Source organism: Odocoileus virginianus, chromosome 8, assembly GCF_023699985.2.
Source record: "Odocoileus virginianus isolate 20LAN1187 ecotype Illinois chromosome 8, Ovbor_1.2, whole genome shotgun sequence".
Classification (NCBI taxonomy): Eukaryota; Metazoa; Chordata; class Mammalia; order Artiodactyla; family Cervidae; genus Odocoileus; species Odocoileus virginianus.
In genome coordinates this window covers 70,544,993-70,563,494 of record NC_069681.1, presented here as the reverse complement: position 1 = coordinate 70,563,494, position 18,502 = coordinate 70,544,993, and the positions used below count along the sequence as shown (strand labels likewise).

At 42.4% G+C, this 18,502-nt stretch overlaps 1 protein-coding gene across 7 annotated transcripts in view; it reads right to left on the bottom strand.

Annotated features, from left to right (window-relative positions):
- IFT88 (intraflagellar transport 88) overlaps window positions 1-18,502 on the bottom strand; it is a 63,118-nt gene that overhangs the window by 4,941 nt on the left and 39,675 nt on the right. For all 7 annotated transcript variants that reach the window (XM_070471649.1, XM_070471650.1, XM_070471651.1 and 4 more), the window contains 8 exons: window positions 16,295-16,381; window positions 13,496-13,682; window positions 12,526-12,634; window positions 11,115-11,265; window positions 10,543-10,658; window positions 9,145-9,197; window positions 8,190-8,255; window positions 5,092-5,198 (listed from right to left, as the gene is read on the bottom strand). In XM_070471649.1, coding sequence (XP_070327750.1) covers window positions 5,092-5,198; window positions 8,190-8,255; window positions 9,145-9,197; window positions 10,543-10,658; window positions 11,115-11,265; window positions 12,526-12,634; window positions 13,496-13,682; window positions 16,295-16,381 — 876 coding nt within the window. The remainder of the gene's footprint in view (window positions 1-5,091; window positions 5,199-8,189; window positions 8,256-9,144; window positions 9,198-10,542; window positions 10,659-11,114; window positions 11,266-12,525; window positions 12,635-13,495; window positions 13,683-16,294; window positions 16,382-18,502) is intronic.

Sequence of the window (18,502 nt, the reverse complement as noted above, 5' to 3'; positions counted from 1 at the left end):
CTCCTAAAACTCCAGTCTTCCAAATATCAGTAAACATGCTCAAGTTACTTTCTATTAAAAAGAAACCTCACTGGGAACCCCGTCTCTCCCTTTGCCTCTACAGACAAAAGAAAACCCAAAGATGATGTAACAGAAATATTTATATCTATACTCAGACTGTAGAAACTTGGTGTTCATCTGTGCTTAGATGTTCAGTCATGTCCAACCAGTGCGATCCCATGGACCATAGCCCACCAAGCTCCTCTGTCCATGGGAATTCTCCAGGCAAGAATACTGGAATGGGCTGCCCCTTTCCTCCTCCAGGGGATCTTTCCGACTCAGGGATCCAACCTGCATCTCCTGTGTCTCCTGCATTGGCAGGCGAATTCTTTACCACTAGTGCCACCTGAGAAGCCCATAGATGAATAATTACTAGCATATTTAAAAGACTTAAGACAATGATAAAATAATTAAACTTATAAAGACAAATGTCCATATAATCTTCCCTCCTAGCAGGGAAGGAAGAGGGACACCTGGGGGCAGAAGAGACAGGTCCAGACTGGGGGAACCTTCTGGAAGAACAGTAATGGAGCAGGTACAACAGTAATGGCTTACTGAGGGGCCCAGCCCCACAGCAAACAGGACAGGTGCAGACACAGGCCCAGGGACACAGGCACATTTCAGTGACTGAGAAGCCTGTCTCATTTCTTTCTCAGCAGGTGGTCTGTGCTGATGCCAGGAGGAGAGACGCTGCCATCTTCTCAGAGTTTCGACACCTCGTAAAGTTCCTGGGAATCTGGACTGATCTGGGGGAGTGAAGTATGGATACAGGACCGACATGTGAAGGAAACAGCTACGTGACAGAAGAGCCACAAAAAATAACAGGAGTCTGCCTTCAGGGACACAGGATGCTCCCCAGGTTGTTTTGCTAAGTAGGGGGAAAATCCAGGGTATAAGCAGTATTTTGTAAAAATCTCACTTTTGTTAAAAAAAAAAAAAAGAAAGAAAAGTTCCCATTTTAAAATGCGTATTGAATATATGTTTGTATATATTTGTAAAAATGCTTGGGAATATAAATACCAAAATGATAATAATAGTGATCTCAAAGTTGTGGTTTAATGATTTTCAGATTTTTCTTTACACATTTTAATTTGACTACTACTTACAAAAGCCATCTACCTATATTTTTAGAATAACACTTGCCTTTCCAATAATATGGAAAAGGATGTGAGGGCGATCTGGTTGCGACATCTGTCACCCCATTGATCGCCAGGGTTGATTTGGCTGATCTGGCTGGCTAGGCGGGTGTCCCCTTCCTCCCTCACCGCTCCATGTGCGTCCCTCCCGAAGCTGCGCGCTCGGTCAAAGAGGACGACCATCCCCGATAGAGGAGGACCGGTCTTCGGTCAAGGGTATATGAGTAGCTGCGCTCCCCTGCTAGAACCTCCAAACAAGCTCTCAAGGTCCAATAATATGGAAAAAAAAAAAGAGAGAGAGAGAGAGAGAGATGCCATTCCCATATTGGGAGAAAAATGAGAGAAGAATGTAAACACAGGAGTGTCGGGAGACGGCACCCTCCCTGCCGTGAACACACAACACTGCTCCCCCACAGGGACCCACCGTGTGGTGCCCTCCGGCCACACTGTCGCCTGCCCCCAAGAGTGGCCACAGGACCCGGTGGGGGGTGGGAGGGTGGGCTGCAAACTCTCCCAGTGACTGGATGTTGCTGACATCCGAGTATGTGGCCATTTTCTAGCAATGCCAGTGACAGACTGGGACAAACCTGACTTCACTGTGGACAGTTTCTGAATGCTGACCGGGGGTAAGAAGGACAACAGCCCAGGGTTCCGTCCACGACAGGACTTTTATTCCGTAAGAGCTAGAGCCTTGTCTTAGAACAAGGAACGGATGTTACCAAGTTAAGGATCCTTAAGAAGACTGACTTCAAATTCAATAGAGAACAGACCTGAAGACCTTTTTTCGTGGCTTCAGCTCCAAAAAAACCCATGAACGTGGCTGCATCTTCCTGCTCACACCTCAACTCACACCTTCCCGCCTCTCTGCCGGGCCCTGAGGTCCAGCCACACCCTGAGGACCACAATGCATGTCTGTGGGCCGGGCGGAAGCACCCTGCATTCATTTTATTCTCCCACCAGGTGACCAGCTTCTGGAGCACCTTCCCCATTCAACTGTTTCCTGGACAGGTGAACCTAGGACTAGCACCGTCTACCTAGGACGGAAGCCCGCAAGGCCCCCAAGCCTCAACAAAATGCACCGGAGCCTCACCTGGAGAGCGTCATCCAGCCCAAATCACTATACACTTTGCACCAAGGATAAATGTCATATGGGTTATCCTCTGGTTTTCTTTCTTGAACTTTGTAAATGCAATAATATATAAAATGTGCAAAACATGCTTGCCACTTTTATTACAATTTCCTTTACAGTCAATTTAAAGCTGTCCCTTTAAGAGTTCTTCACATGGACTCTTTTTCCATTTAAGAAATATAGCCAAAAAGGTTTCTGCTCAAATAGCTTTTGGAAATAATTGGAAATTTAGGGGTAAGTACTAACTACATTTTATATTAGTTTTGAATGTCCCACGGTATTTTAAGTTGGCCAAAACAAAGAATTTCTTGAAACTGTTTGATTTCTCTGGGGTGAGGGGCGGATGGGAATGACAAATATTAAGACAGGAGTTCTTTATTTATTAATGTTACAATATAACTGCTTTACAATGTTGTATTAGTTTCTGCTGTACAACAACATAAATCAGCTGTATATATGCATATAACTCCTCCCTCTTGGGGAATTCTCCTTTTGAATATTGTAAGAATTTAGAAATTCAATTTCTAAAATTGAACAAATTATGAGTATGCTTCATGTTTGGATGAGCAATGAAAACTTCCTGCATTGTGTAAACTGTCTCTCTCCTATCCTCTTTTGCCTCCTAGTCATTCCCTTTTATTCTCTACTCCTCTCTAGTTTGGGCTAACATTTTCCTCTTCCTTGTTGTATTTAAAATACTCAGTCCTCAATTCCTGCTCTTCTCGTTTTGCTCTTTTCCAGTTGTACAACAAAGTTTTACAAGTTTCTTGCAACTAATGTTTTTATGTTCAGTGAAGCAGAAACACAAAATGCTGAAAACTCAGCACTGCTGGGGGCTGCAGTGTCCCACCCTGCCCAGCTGTTTGTCGCTGCCCCCAAGAACAGGGCGCAGGCTCCCTCCAGGCCCAGGAACTCGACCCAGAGCACAAAGGGAGAACAGTCATCTTCTCCATAAATGTTCCAGAAAAGGACACGCTCCTCTGAAAAGTCAGTCCACAGAAACAAACTTCCAGCTTTAATATCTTAAAATAGGACCTAGGGGCTTGGCGAGATCCATTATCCTGACCCAAATAAACCTGAATCCATTTACCTTTCCTTCTGTGGTGGTGGTTTAGTTGCTAAGTCATGTCTGACTCTTTGTGACCCCATGGACTGTAGTCCTCCAGGTTCCTCTGTCCATGGGATTTCCCTGGCAAGAATACTGAAGTGGGTTGCCATTTCCTCCTCCAGGGGATTTTCTCGACCCAGGAATTGAACCCGTGTCTCCTACACTGCAGGTGGATTCATCACCGTCTGAACCACCCCAGGTCTACACAAATCCTTCTTCATTTGAAAACAGTTTTTAAAGTCCATGGCCTAATTTATTTTGTGTTTACTTTTCCCTTTAAATCAGATTTTGTATCCTAGGCTGGTGTTTGATCATTTGAAGGTAACCCTTCAGAAGCATAACTCTAGACCAGTGTTTCTTGAACATTGTGGATTAAAAAATTACTTGGAGAACTTGTTTCCAAAACAAAGACTCAAAATAAAATAAAATAAAATAAAATAAAACACAGACTCTTAGACTCCAGAGATTTAATTCTGGGGCCAGGATGGGTATAGGGTGGGGCCCCTGCTCTGCAAGACCAATTTAAAGCTCTTTTAGCTTGATGGAGGTTTCCCAAGTGGTGCAGGGGTAAAGAAAGTGAAAGTGAAAGTCAGTTAGGTCTGACTCTGCGACCACGTGGACTATAGAGTTCATGAAATTCTCCAGTCCAGAATACTGGAATGGGTAGCCTTTCCTTTCTCCAGGAGATCTTCCCAACCCAGGAATTGAACCCAGGTCTCCTGCATTGCAGGTGGATTCATCATCAGCTGGGCCACAAGGGAAACCAAAGAAACCGGAGTGGGTAGCCTATCTCTTCTCCAGGGGATCTTCCTGACTCAGAAATGGAACTGGGGTCTCCTGCATTGCAGGTGGATTCTTTACCAACTGAGCTATCAGGGAAGCTGCCTTCTAATGAAGCAGAGGTAAGAGACATAGGTTCAGTCCTGGGTCAGCAAGATCCCCTGCAGGAGGAAATGGCAACCAACTCCAGAGTTCTTGCCTGGAGAATCCCATAGACAAGATTTAAAAAAAAATAAAACAGATCACATCCTCCAAGCAAACACAAGAAAACCACATTTTGAAAGCAAATATGGAACTTAGGTTTAATTATCTAAGGTAATTAAGTTCTTGAAAAAGTTTAAACTTAAAGAATATATTTCTTTCTATGAAAAACAGATACTCAAAAATAACGTTAAATTTTTAAATAGTCTAGTCTCAAACACAGGAGGGAGTACTCACTTTCAGAAGCAAAAATACCGCAGGGAACACAAACACATACAACCCTTCAGGCACCAGCACTACTCTCAGTGCCATGTCCTACTATACAACAAAAAACCACCACTGCTACACATGAGCCCCTGCATCTTGGTTCCCACAGGCATGGACTCTCCAGCTGAAGTCAGGTCTATAAATTAATCTGCGGTTATTTGTAGCAGGAAAATTACCATTGTTAGTCTATTAGTAGCCACCTACTAAGGACTACATTGAATCTAATGCACTTCCCCCGATTAGGAACAAGGTTTTGACAGAAATGTATGCTAAAACTACAGTTTCAGTTATCTCTCCTTTTATGCTAGAGCAGAAAACTAATTTCAACTTAGTTTTATTGACAGAAGCCCCGACATCACTCAGATGAGCACAAAAGGCTGATGTTTTCAGAATCGACAGACAGCAGTTTTCAGCTCATTCATGTGAGATACCTGTTCTCTGATTTCTTTCATTTTTTCCAATCTCTTGAGTTTTGTTGCATATTCTTGAACTTCTTTCAATCCAATGTCTGTGCAGAGACGGACCAAGAAACGTAGACCTAAATTATGAAAAACATTTTCAGAGACGTGTTTATACATGGTGTTCAAAGAACAAATCAATACACTCGATCCTCGGGGACAGTCGGAAAGATGCTCACAGTGTTTGTTTCTCCCCAAAAATCTCTGCAGTTTGCATTCCTGGCCTTCAAAGAAGTAGCCTCCTTGAAGGAGGGCTTAGAGCGACTCGGCACACCTGCCCGCCACCCTTCAGGGGAGACCATGACACCTACAATTCGAGCCTTTAGCTCCTCACCTGTTTCTCCTTGATGCATTTACGACTCCTGACATGTTATATATTTATTGTCTTTTCCTTCCCACTAGAATCCAAGCTCCACAAGGCCATGATTTTCATCTGTCTTGTTTTCTGTCACGCCCATAGGGCAGGAACAGTGCCATGGACCAGCATTGCAGTCACCTGATGACTTTTCTGGGTTCATCAGAAAAGTACTCTGCTCAAAGTGAGGCTGCACATGGGTGCAAGGGTTTCTCCTATGCTAGCATCAAGGTAGGCTACTGATTACACCTGTTCTGAAAATTACCCAGGCCCGTGTCCTGGACATTCCCTGTGGCATAGATAATCGTTCGACTTTTACAAGGAATCCTAAACTCTCTTTAAAGAAAGAAATGTGGCCTTGCTGGGAGGTGCTCGCTCTGCCGTCCAATGTGGAGATGCTGTGACTACCGTGGTGGTCCTCCACCTGTGTCAAGTGTGTCCCCAGGGGACACCTGGCAGCACCCAACAGAAGGTATGCAGCTGGCACTGTGGGTGGAGGCCAAGGATGCTGTTAGACATTCCAGAATTCACGGACGACCCCACAACAGAATTATCCGATCCCCAACATCAGTGGTGCAGAGGCTGGGAAACTCTGCCTAGCAGACTGCTGGGTTTCCATTTCCAAAATGGAATTACTATTATTACTACTACTACTATAATGGGCTTCCCCAATAGCTCAGCTGGTAAAGAATCCACCTGCAATGCAGGAGACCTGGGTTCGATTCCTGGGTCGGGAAGATCTACTGGAGAAGGGATAGGCTACCCACTCCAGTATTCTTGGGCTTCTCTTGTGGTTCAGCTTGTAAAGAATCCACCTGCAGTGCGGAAGATGTGGGTTCAATACCTGGGCTGGGACTACTATAATGATTATTCTATCACTGCTCCCATGTAATGTCTAAAGCATCAGTTTCCCAGTGTGGCCGAGCTTAAGAATTATATTAAAAGTTGTTAAAAAAGAAACAGGAAAAAATCAGACATCCAGGTCCACTGCAAACCTGAAGGAGACTCTCTGTGGGCTGGGCTACAGATTTGTGGTTTTTACAGGCTTTACAAGTAATCCCCATGTATCCTGTTTTTTTTGACTGGTGTTTGGAAACTGCTGTGAGCTAATGAACCCACATCTGAGCAGCATTACAAAACCCCTTGCCCTAGGCTCCTTTCAAAGGCCGTAATTCTGAGTTCTCTGCTTTTCACAAAAGCCAGATTGAGAAAAATATTACTGAAGGAACATGCAGCATATCTAACCCCTGGATTGGACTGTGCCACTGAAAACTTGGCCCAGAAAAGATCCGTTTTTACGGAAACGTGCCATTTTGTGTACACAGTCACTGGAGGACAACATTCAGAATGGTCTTTTCACACACGTATTCTACTTGCTGCAGGGATGTTAGCAGAAGGGCCAACGTCTCTCAGTGACCTTGCCCACCCTCCTCTGCGTCTCAACACGACTGCAGCAAGAGCTGAACAGATCTGCTTCCTCCAAAGAACTACTTCCTGTTTTGCTCATAAATAGTAAAGATTTCATTCATACAAACCACCGTGTTTTTTCTTTTTCCTTTAGCCCCAAGGCTACTCAGGGCCAAATGCAGTTTAGTGAGAATATACAACCTAGAATACAGTATTTTTCCCTGAAAAGTCGCATGGACAGAGGAACCTGGGAGATTATAGACCAAAGGGTCACAGAAAGTCAGAGACAACTGAGCAACTGAGTACACACACAGAATACAGTTATTTTGTCCTTTTCTGGATCCTGGTCTTGATGTTACTGTAACACTTTGCATTGTTACTTCAAGTTGCATCAAATCCACTGTGTAGTAAGATTGAAAGAAATAAATATTTTATACAAAGCCAACTTTATAAAAGGGAAATAAGATATACCATAAGGTTTAAAAATAAAACTTCATTTGCTGTATCAGCAAGATTATTAGCATTCTATTATCATAAACTCTAAAGGTATATTTTCAATCTCAAAAAGATACATTAAATGGATAGTTTAAAATGCCTTTTCTATAAAATACCATAGTTTATAAACTTTAAAAAATTAATAATAAACCAAAATCTAGTCTTAAAATTTCATAAAGCTTTGAAATATAGACGTCTTTGCTACTGAAGAGAATTAAGTGGTATATGTGTTTGTTTTTAACTGAAGCCTCACTTTTTAAAAAATTCTTTTTTTTTGGCCAGGCTTCAGAATTAGTGGAATTTAGTTCCCTGACCAGGGACTGAATATGGGCAGTGAGTGGGTGAAATCCTTTCCACTTGACTGCCGGGAAATTTCCCAGTGATGTATTTAAATCCACCAAAATTAAATTCTGTAAAAATATGTGCATGTGTGCTATGTCACTTCAGTCTAACTCTTTGTGACAATATGGACTGCAGTCCACCAGGCTCCTCTGTTCATGGGATTCTTCAGGCAAGGATACTGGAGTGGGTTGCCACGCCCTCCTCCAGGGGATCTTCCCAACCCAGAGACAGAATCTGCATCTCTTAATGTCTGCTGCATTAGCAGGCAGGTTCTTTACCACTAGCACCACCAGGTACTTGCATAGTCAATTTTTCTGATCCTAGGATCACATATTTGAATACATGTACCACAAATTATAGGTTGGTATCTACATATGCAGCTAGCTACTGTAGCAAAGGTAATTATTACATCTTTAGACATAAAATGTGAGAACCTATACCCTCAAAGGTTATAAACTGTAGTCCCACTTACATTCTACATTTTCTGGAAATTTTCTGTGAATATCTTTATAAGTGTCTAATGCTTTCTGGTAGTTACCTATAAGTAAAACAGAAAACAAACATACAAGCAATTACAGAAATTCAGAGGATTCAGCAAAGGACTGATTTAAATTCCATATGCTGGCACCACTTCATTGGTTTAGAAGAATAACTTTCATGCTTGCCACAAGCATAAGTAACCATTCTTAATACAACCTCTGGAAGAAATGCACAGATAAATGCACAGATAAATTTGAAAAAGGGGTAAAAGCAGATGTAAACCAGTGATGGCTGAAACTTAGTTCTACTTCTTAAAATAATTTGAGAGACTAACTGCAATGTCATTCACCTGGAAAAAATGAAAAATAACTTGTTTTGCAGTTTTACTTTGAGACATTAAGAAGTTTATAGAAGGCATTTTATTTTGTAATAAAGTAATTTAGCTTCACATATCAGCAAAGAATTAAAAAAGTGAATTTTGGATCAAAGATGTTTGCAAAAATCTCAGGAAATAGCTTTGGCCCTGTGTTGGCCTCCATGTACAAGAGGGCAGCCCTGCAAGCCTCAGAGTCTGGTAGGAATGACCGAGGTGAAGTAGGAGCGTCCAGCTCAGGTTTGCCGGGTTAGCTGAGGCAGCTTCTCTTCTCCTGACCTACACATCGGAGCTCAGACCAGAGGACCTCACACATACACTTCACAGACGGGCGTTCTGTGAGTTCATGCAAGTGATGTAATAAAATGTGTGTACACATCGAGGTTGTTCTGCCAACAGGTACATAACTTTTTTCTTTATTGTGGCAACCACTGTCTTTCATATAATGCCTCAAATATGTGTGCTTATAAAAAGTTATTATTAATAAATACACAAAATCAGAACACATGTTTATACATAATGACCTAAATGACAGAAAGAAGCAACATATATTAAAATGAATAAGAGCATTTACCACTTCTTCTAAAACAACTAGCTACCATCAGCTGCCATTTCACTTGTGTAGGCCTATAAAAGAAATAAATTAGATTAAATTAGATGAAACAAAAATAATATGTGGTCAAACAGCTTTATAAAGCCACCTACCTGTACTATCTTCTGATTACTTTTTGACATATGATTAGATCACCTTTGTTATTAAAAACAGCATATATATAATGTCCTTCACCATCATCTGCCATATTTATATGAGGAAATTTAGATTCAGAGTCCTTCAACCTAATTCACACCTTTATTTAGCTATAAGAATAAAGCTCACCAATCTGGGTAAAGTTCTCAGCATTCTATATTAAACTTTTGCCAGTTCTTTGGCTTAGTACCTCAGGCTTAGAAACTGAGCTTTAGGCTTGCAAATTTAGTACCTAAAGGCAATTTTTGACCTTGTATTTGAACAATTAGACTTCTACTAAAAAGAAAGTAAAAAAGAATTCTACTCATCCTTTTTTTATCCCCTTAAAAAGAATTAAATGAATTTTTTTCCTAAAATAAACATGACCAGGATTTCTAAAGACTACTATTAAAAATTTCTAAGAAAAAAATTGGCAAAATAAAAGATGAGGGAACAATTTAAAGCTCTCCTCACTTTATTTTTCCAAATCAAATATGTAGTTGATTTACAGTATTAGTTTCAAGTGTACAACATAGTGATTCAAATGACTCCATTTAAAGTTGTTCTAAAATATAGGCTATATTCCCGGTGCTGCACAATATGGCTTCGTGTCTTATTTATTTTATCCTCATAACCACTCCCTCCCCACCTTGTCCCCCACCCTCTACTTTCCCCACATTTAATGTTAAAATTCAATTAGGCCAAATACAAAACAGAACATGGTATAACCCAATTATTTTTTAATCAGACATGTACAGAACATTCTGATATGAACTTAAAGCCATCTTTAAAAGTTTCATTCTTAATATATAATATACGGAGAAGGCAATGGCAAACCACTTCAGTGTTCTTGCCTTAAGAACCCCACAAACAGTATGAAAAGGCAAAAAGATATGACACTGAACTGTACAATGTATATCAATTATAAATTGAGACAAGTGAAACACTTCTATTAGGGCTCTTTCAGAAATTAAACTCTGCCCTTGGACTGAGATAGTCATTTTCTAATTGATAAAGAAATAATAGTTGCTTGCTGAGATGTGAAAAATACACAAAGTACCTTAAAGAAGTTTTTTTTTAACTTGTGCATAAAAAGGAAATATATTTATCACAATAAAGACTGAGTCAAATGAAACACAGAAAATGGAAATGACGCATGAATGTTCACTACAACTGTTCAGGAGCGCAGCACGTCTATCAGATTTCAGGCATTTAACTAAACACAAAATCACAACAGTTACTTACTGTATAAGTGAAGCTCTTTCAAAGTACTGAATGGCTTTTTCACAAAACTGGGTGTCAATGTAATAGGCCCCGAGCCACTCGATGACCTCAATGTTGGACGGGAAATACCTATATGACTGGAGAGTGAACTAGTCAACAACGGTTCAGTCTGTAGCATTTACCCACTGGCCAGAGTAATTTATCCAGTGTGACATGCCTTAATTAAAACACACCAGCTGTCAGAAGCACTGTACAACCTTTGAAAGTACACACGATTTGGAGAACTTAAGATTCGCTTGACACATTTTTCAGTTATCTATAAACATCTTTTTGATGTACTGATACACAATCTGAGTCAAATTAAATATGTAATAGACTCAAAAGGAATGAAATCATCCTTCAGGAGAAAAATGAATTTGAACTTTTTATTTTTTATTAAAATCAATCAAAAACTAACTTTATATTCCACAGATGCTTTATTTTAAATCATTATTCATTTAAAAGCTAATAAGCACTTCTAATTTTTAAAACTTCAAAGGCCTGCTGTCTTCTTTAAAACAACTCATGGAAGGTAGGCAAGACTGCACACCCACCTCGTAGTAGTACTGGAACGCTTGGGACTTATCCCCCTCACTGTCGTACAGCCCTCCCAGTTTAGACAGGGCCCTGGAGTCAGTGGGAACAACGCTGATCAGCTGCATCAACCATTCCATAGCTTGACTGGGATCTTCCATTAACTCATATCTTAGACAATTTCAATTAAGGATAACATAATTTTTCTAAATTCATTGATCAAGAAGCAAACCTAAAGCCAACATTTCAATAAAAATGTTTCTTAGTCTATACTAATGTGCTACGTAACACTGTTTACTCCAGGTTTTCTTCAGGGATGAGGATGAAAAATGGGGTCTCACTTCTGTCCCTGTGTACACCTTGCTTTTCCTTCTGCTTCATTACTACCCACTAAGATTGCCACCACATTTGTACAAGAATTAACAGTGTGCTGTCCTATTCAATGTCTTATCCAAAATTTGTTCTTAACAAAGAAACGTGAATGCTGTGTTCAATTATTCACTGTCTCTTAACATGAGCAATATTTTAAAAGAATGGTTTCTGTGTACTTTCCGATCAGTTTTTCTCTAATTACAGTACAAGCCCAAGACAGCTTTTTGTAGCTCTGTGCCTTGTAAATCCTCTGCATACATTAAAATAATTTTATTCATACCAATACTTATGGATTACTAATTATTTTGTATTAGCTACCTTAATGAAAATATTTCAATCCAAAGTTTCACTGAAAAATAAGTTTTCTGTTTTTAATGACGACAAACATGACACAACAAGAAAAACATAAAAACAAGGAAATGTATTCAAATAGCCTCAAACACATCAATTGTTTGTCTGGACCCAAACTGATCAGGAACCAGACACCAGCAGGTCATAACACTGACATCTCAGGAGAAAAGAACTCAACAAAATAAAAAAGGCTAAAAGAAGTAACAAACACTATCTGCTCTACAACTAAAATTTTTTAGCCAAAAAATTTTATCTACCCTACCAGAAGAACAGGAGACAATATGTAAAACATTATTATTTCTGATTATTTGGCATGATGCACAGGTTGCAGGATCTTAGTTTCCTGGCCAGGAATCAAATGTAGGGCCTGGCAGTGAGAGCACACAGTCCTAACCACTGGGCGACCACGGAGCCCCCTGAAGGGTCTAATTTATGCTTAATGAACAGCCTGTATGGACCTGACATGACACCCAATTATTTCAATTATTATTTCTAAAGATTAATAATAGCTGTCACTTCTAAATAATTCCTCCTATAATGCACATGACCGTTTAAAACAGGATCACTCAAATATTTTCATCACATATTAAACTGATAGCTAGATTTTAAAATATATCCCCATTAATTACTTCACTGGTTAAGCTTATCTAGTAAGTGGTACTCAGTCACAGCTGAGTGAATTAATGAAACCGTCCTCAAGGAAGATACACATTTGCTATCTGGTAAAGGACTTGGGCGCTGTTTCTTAGGATTGCATGAAGTTTCAGGAAACAGTCCAAAGCTTCATCAAGCCGGTTTAGCTTCTTATAGGTAAGGCCTTGAAAAGAAGGAAAAGAAAAAACATAAATTATAAGTACTAGCACTGGTAGTAATTTTCTCAAAGTAACAGAATGAGTATTTAAACATAGGTAAATATTCATCCAGAAGACAAAATAAAAATGAACACAATTTGTTAAAAAGGGAGAGAAGACAGGAAATTCCATTGATGTTTGGCAGACACCAAAACAAGCCCAAAGCTTTCATAATTTAAAATGGGGGGTGGGGCAGGAATGAGAAACAGATAGAAAGAACCATAACAAACAGTTCAGAAACAAGCTGGGTTACAGAATTCAGTCAGTGGGCATTTGAAGTTGAGGACAACTAAGGGACAAATTATAAAGGTGCCAGGACAAGTGACCATGCATGACGAAAAATAGAGAGTCCTCTCTTGAATTTTTTCCTTTTTCAAATAAATTCATAATTTATTTGAAAAACAGAAAAAACAAAGCTATCAAAGTATGAAAAGAAAACAGAGGAAAATGATTTTGTAATCTTGAGGTGGGGAAGGGCTTTGTAAAGCAATAAACAAATAAGCCACAAGTTTTCAGAAGCCAAATATGACTACATAAAACATAGAAAAATTCCTTTTCACAGAAGAACAAATGAAGCTCCTTCAAGCAATGGACTAGGAGACACATTTAAATGCATGAAGAAGCTAAAACAGACAGGTGCCTGGTGAGCGACCTCCTGCCCCAAGGGGTCTACACTCACCCTTCTTCTATCTACGCCCCTTCCTTCACAGGCAGCTTTACTGTCTGCCTGCGCCACTAAGACTGCTCATTCCTCCCTGCTGGCTCCTCTTACCCAGCCCCAATCCAGGAGGGTGGAAAAAAAAGGGCAACTTTCCCATTTTACTCACCAATGTTATAAAGCGCTTCAGTGCAAGAACAGTCATTTCTTAGAGCCTCTTTATAGAACTCAGCTGCCTTCTCATAGTCTCCATTTGCAAAGACTGTATTCCCTTTATTAGTAAGAGCCGACGGATTATATCTGTCAGAGTTCACAGCTAAATCTGCATAGCTACTGGCTTGTGCAAATTCATTTTCCTAAATAAAGTACCAAATGCACAAATTACCTGAAGCTCTTCATACCTTTTCTGACCCTTCTGAGATTACAAACATGATAAATGGACTTTCTGAAATGACATATAGGAGAAACACACATTTTATATATCCTGGTCTTGCCAGACTCATCCTACAGAAGGGTTTTAATCATCAAGAAGTTTCTTATGAATGACTTCTCCACAGTCATGGTCTGAACACCCCACCACTCAGAAGTCAGCGGCTCCATCTCCTGTCACCACGGATGGAAGGTGTGAGCACCCTACGCCTACAACACCCGCACAGCTACCAAGGCACCACTGTCCCCACCACCACCCTGGCTGCATGGCCCAAGGATCCCCTCATCACCAGAGTCCACCGCCTCCGCTGCATCCCCAGTGTCACTCTGTCACTGCCTGATGCGGACACGGCTGTCCTTCACCCGCCCCATGCAGGCCTCTCACATAACTGCTGGTGCCTCGTCGTCTTGGCTGAGGGAGGGACCCAGCTTCCCACCTCCCCTCCCCTGTGGTTCTTGTCCAGCGGCTATGGAGCTCCAGGATGTGAGGCAGCACCACCCTCCCCTGCCCTGGTGAAGGTTCTTCCAGGTCTCCAGCTGCAGGGCTGGAGTGGAGACGCCCCTGGGCCCCAGGCTGTCCTCACTCGCTCCTTGCCACAAAGTCCAATTCTTCCTCCTGCTGATGAACATGACCCGGATCTGTGCCAGGCTGGGCAGTGGACCACAGAGGGGGCAGCCGCATCCCAGGGACCTCTCCACCAAGCTGACGGGCACTGGGGTGTTTCCAGCCACTTATGTTCATTGAGAGTGGTGCTGCCCTGAGCACGCACATATGAGAATCAGTGGGGACCCTGCACTCTAATTCATGAATCAGTACCTATCAGCTGGGTGCTGCTGCCAAATGCACTGAAACATGCAACACTGTCTCCTGGACTAGGCTGCAGGAAGAGCAGTGAGGGGCTGCTGCAGAGAGGCCATGAGCCACAAGTGGAGGCTGGAAATGGCTTTGAGCCTGATACTGTGGCTGGATGACCTCAGGGTCCCGGGAGGGAGGGCAGCTGTACACAGCAGGAGGGGAGGGGAGGGGAGAAGGGAGAGCAAGATTCAAGAATGGCCTCGAGGACAACCGTAGCCTTCATGCCCTCCTCTCCAAACCTTTCCCAACAAGACAACAAACTCCATGTGGACAGGAGCCTCTGCTCTCAGGGACCCTGGCAGACGAGCAAGCAGAGCTGTGAGATGGAGGGAGCACCTCCCAGCCTCAGATGATGGGGCGCCAGGTAAATCCAGGCCCTTAAGGCAGGATGTGAGGGGGCCTTGGTGACTTCAAGCACTAAGTCTTATTACAGAGCAAGAGACCCCACACTGGACACAAGCCACACACCTTGGACTATGTCACCCACATGACACCCCAGACTGGTCACACTGCCTCAAACACTCCCACAGAACCAGGAGCAGCGAGTCACTGGTCAGAGGCTGCAGTGGCTCTGCTTGGCTGACCACTCAGTTCTCTTCCTCCTTGTAAGTTTTTCTTGGTCTCCTCCTGCACACTCATCCAACCTGATAAAAATCTGGTCAGGAAGTAAATCATCTTCACAGAGTCCACGGAAGATTTTCTAAATCTAATGGACTGGCTGCAGCGGAGACACGTCCAGGAACAGCTGGGAACGCCAGGTTCCAGCCTTGCTGTCAGCCCGCTCATGACCCTGGGGTGGGCAAGGGCCCCTCCTGGGAGCAGCTGCAGGTACAAAGGCCCAGACCTACTGCAGCAGGAAGGTCCTCAGGGTCAGCTGAGGCGTCAAGTGATGGTATGAAGGCCAAGCCCTTCCTCTCCCCTCTCTGCCCCCGTAGGACTCCCACCTCCAGCCCGGGATCTCTGTCCTCCTGCACTGGCTCTCTACTCTCAAGACTCCTACTTCCCTTCGTGCCTTCCACCAATCAGAGTTGTCAGGCTGTGAGCTTCTCCTCTCCTGTCTCCATCTAACTGGCACTCTGGCCTTCTTGGTCCCCACCCTGTATCCTGTGCCCCACTTGCTCCCTGGACACGCAGCTGCTGTCTTCATACCTGAGCTGGGCCTTCAACAACAACAGTCACTCTCACGGTTCTGGAGACTGGAGGGCAAGGATCGAGGGGCCAGCAGGTCTGGTGTCCAACAAGGGCCATGTCCAGACCTGCAGGTGCCCACTTGCTGTATCCTCTGAGGGGAGGGCTCTGGTCTCCTCCTCTTCTAATAAAGGCACAAATCCCCTCACAGCCTTGGCTAAACCTAAGTCCCCACCTCCAAATACCATCACACGGGGTATGAGGCCTGCAAATATGAACCTGGGGGAGATGGTCCTCCTGTCCACGGAATCTATTATCAAAGCTTAAACCTCCAAGAGACAACTGGCCAAGTCCATCTCTCATCCTGACGTCCCAGCTGGGATCAGTTCCAAGGCCCTCATTCCAGGACAGCCCTCGCCCTCCTGTCCATAAAGCCAGTCCAGCACCCCTGACCTTGCCCTGGTGTCACAGTCCCGCAGCTTTTCCAGAGCATCACCTTGGCACCAGCACAAAAATACACAGCTCCAATACATGCTTGTGAAAAGCAAAACTCACCAAGTAATACAGGAAAGAGAGGTTGGTCGCAGCTGCACTCTTCACTCTACTGTCCTTTTTTTCAAACATTTTTAAGGTCTCCACAGCCTAGAAATGAAAAATCTGCAAGTTGTTACCCTGGTAACATGACAGCACTTAGACTGAAGTAGGGGACAAGATTAGCGTACCTGGACAGAGGACCCGGAAAGGCCGGGGGTGGCTAGTGTGTTAAGGAGAACAGGTGACAGGTCAGGAGGTCAGTGATTATCAGGACTTGTGAAAAAAAAACAAACTAGAAACAGTTAAAACTTCACAAAGGTCCCTCATTTCACAGCAAACAAATGGGGAAACAATGGAATCAGTGACAGACTTTATTTTCTTGGGCTCCAAAATCACTGCAGATGGTGACTGCAGCCATCAAAGTAAAAGCTCCTTAGAAGAAAAGCTATGACATATCTAGACAGCATATTAAAATGTAAAGACACTACTTTGCCAACAAAAGTCCATATAGTCAAAGCTATGGTTTTTCCTGTAGTCATGTAGGGATGTGAGAGTTGGACTATAAAGAAGGCTGAGCACCAAAGAATTGATGCTTTCAAACTTTGGTGTTGGAGAAGACTCTTGAGAGTCCCTTGACTGCAAAGAGATCAAACCAGTCAATCCTAAAGGAAATCAACCCTGAATATTCACTGGAAGGACTGATGCTGAAGATCCAATACTTTGGCCACCTGATGTGAAGAGCTGACTCATTGGAAAAGACGCTGATGCTGGGAAAGATTGAAGGCAGGAGGAGAAGGGGGCGACAAACAATGACATGGTTGGATGGTATCACTGACTCAGTGGACCTGAATTTCAGCAAGTTCCAGGAGATGGTGAAGGACAGGGAAGCCTGGCGTGCTGCAGTCCATGGGGTTGCAAAGAGTCGGACACAAGTGAGTGACTGAACAACAACAAGAAATAGTGACGTTACAAACACAACTGGTGGGTCCACAGCAATTATATTTGGCTAAGGGAGCAGTGACGCTGGTTCTGTGAGCCTGTGATGTAGTCAGTGTTTACCTGAAGAAGACCACCTTCTCTCAGAGAACAATCAGAAAAGTCAGATAACTCACTAAAAATATTTTTGAGGGCACTGGAGAGCTACTGAGGCAACAGAATTTGAAGCCAAGACTCAGCAAACACTGAGCCTAAATAAGCACAGAGGAAGAAAAGGCTGAGAAACATTATTAAAACATGAGGGCCCTGTGGATGGAGGTGAAGAGAGGGACAGACACGATCGCAGCCCCAGGAAAGGAGACACAGCTGAAGCAGCCTCAACAGTGGGACAGGAAACAATTCTGGAGCATTACAAAGTGACCTGCTGCAGATCCAAATTTGACTACACTCTGCAGCAAGAAGACTTTAAAGCACGTTCTTAACCTTCTGCAAGTCTGAGATGTCCCGACCAAGCAGGACACAAGGGATGTCAAACTTAGAAGAATTTACAAAAGTATTTAGAACCTCCAACATCCACTTAAAAACATGGACAGAATAAAAACATATTTCATATTTTAAGATGCTATACTATAATATTCTGAAAAGACTAAATAATTAAATTCTAATAAAAGGAACATTCTCAGGTATTTTTGGCTCTGAAGTAGGCAGTTTTCATAATGTTCTTTACATGTTTTACGAATGTCTCCAACATTTGTTTTTATGAGACTGACACGCTGCCCACTGCGCTAAGAAGGCACTAACATTTGTTTTTAAAAGTAAAATAATATAAACATATTTATAAATCAAACTGATAAAAGTTCACTTAATAAAATTTAGTTGTAAGTGGAAAAATAAATAATGAAAATAAACAGTGTTAGTTTGGGTTTTTTTCCCCTCCAAGAAGAATTGTTGTGGCTATTCAGTTGCTAAGTCATGTCCAACTCTTTGTGGCCCCATGAACTGCAGCATACCAGGCTTCCCTGTCCTTCACTATCTCCCACAGTTTACTCAAACTCATGTCCATTCAGTTGGAGATGTCATCCAAACATCTCATTCTCTATTTCCCCATTCTCCTCCTGCCCTCATTAGGAAAACAGATAAATCTCTGTTTTCATTTCTTTTCCTGGCTGATACTGTTTGAAGCTACAGGCTTCAGCTTTCCTGAATGTGTTCATCTACCACCACTGGCCTTCACCCTGTCCATGTGTAGCTTTAATGGAATTCTTTCTCTGACATAAAGATGACCACAGGGAC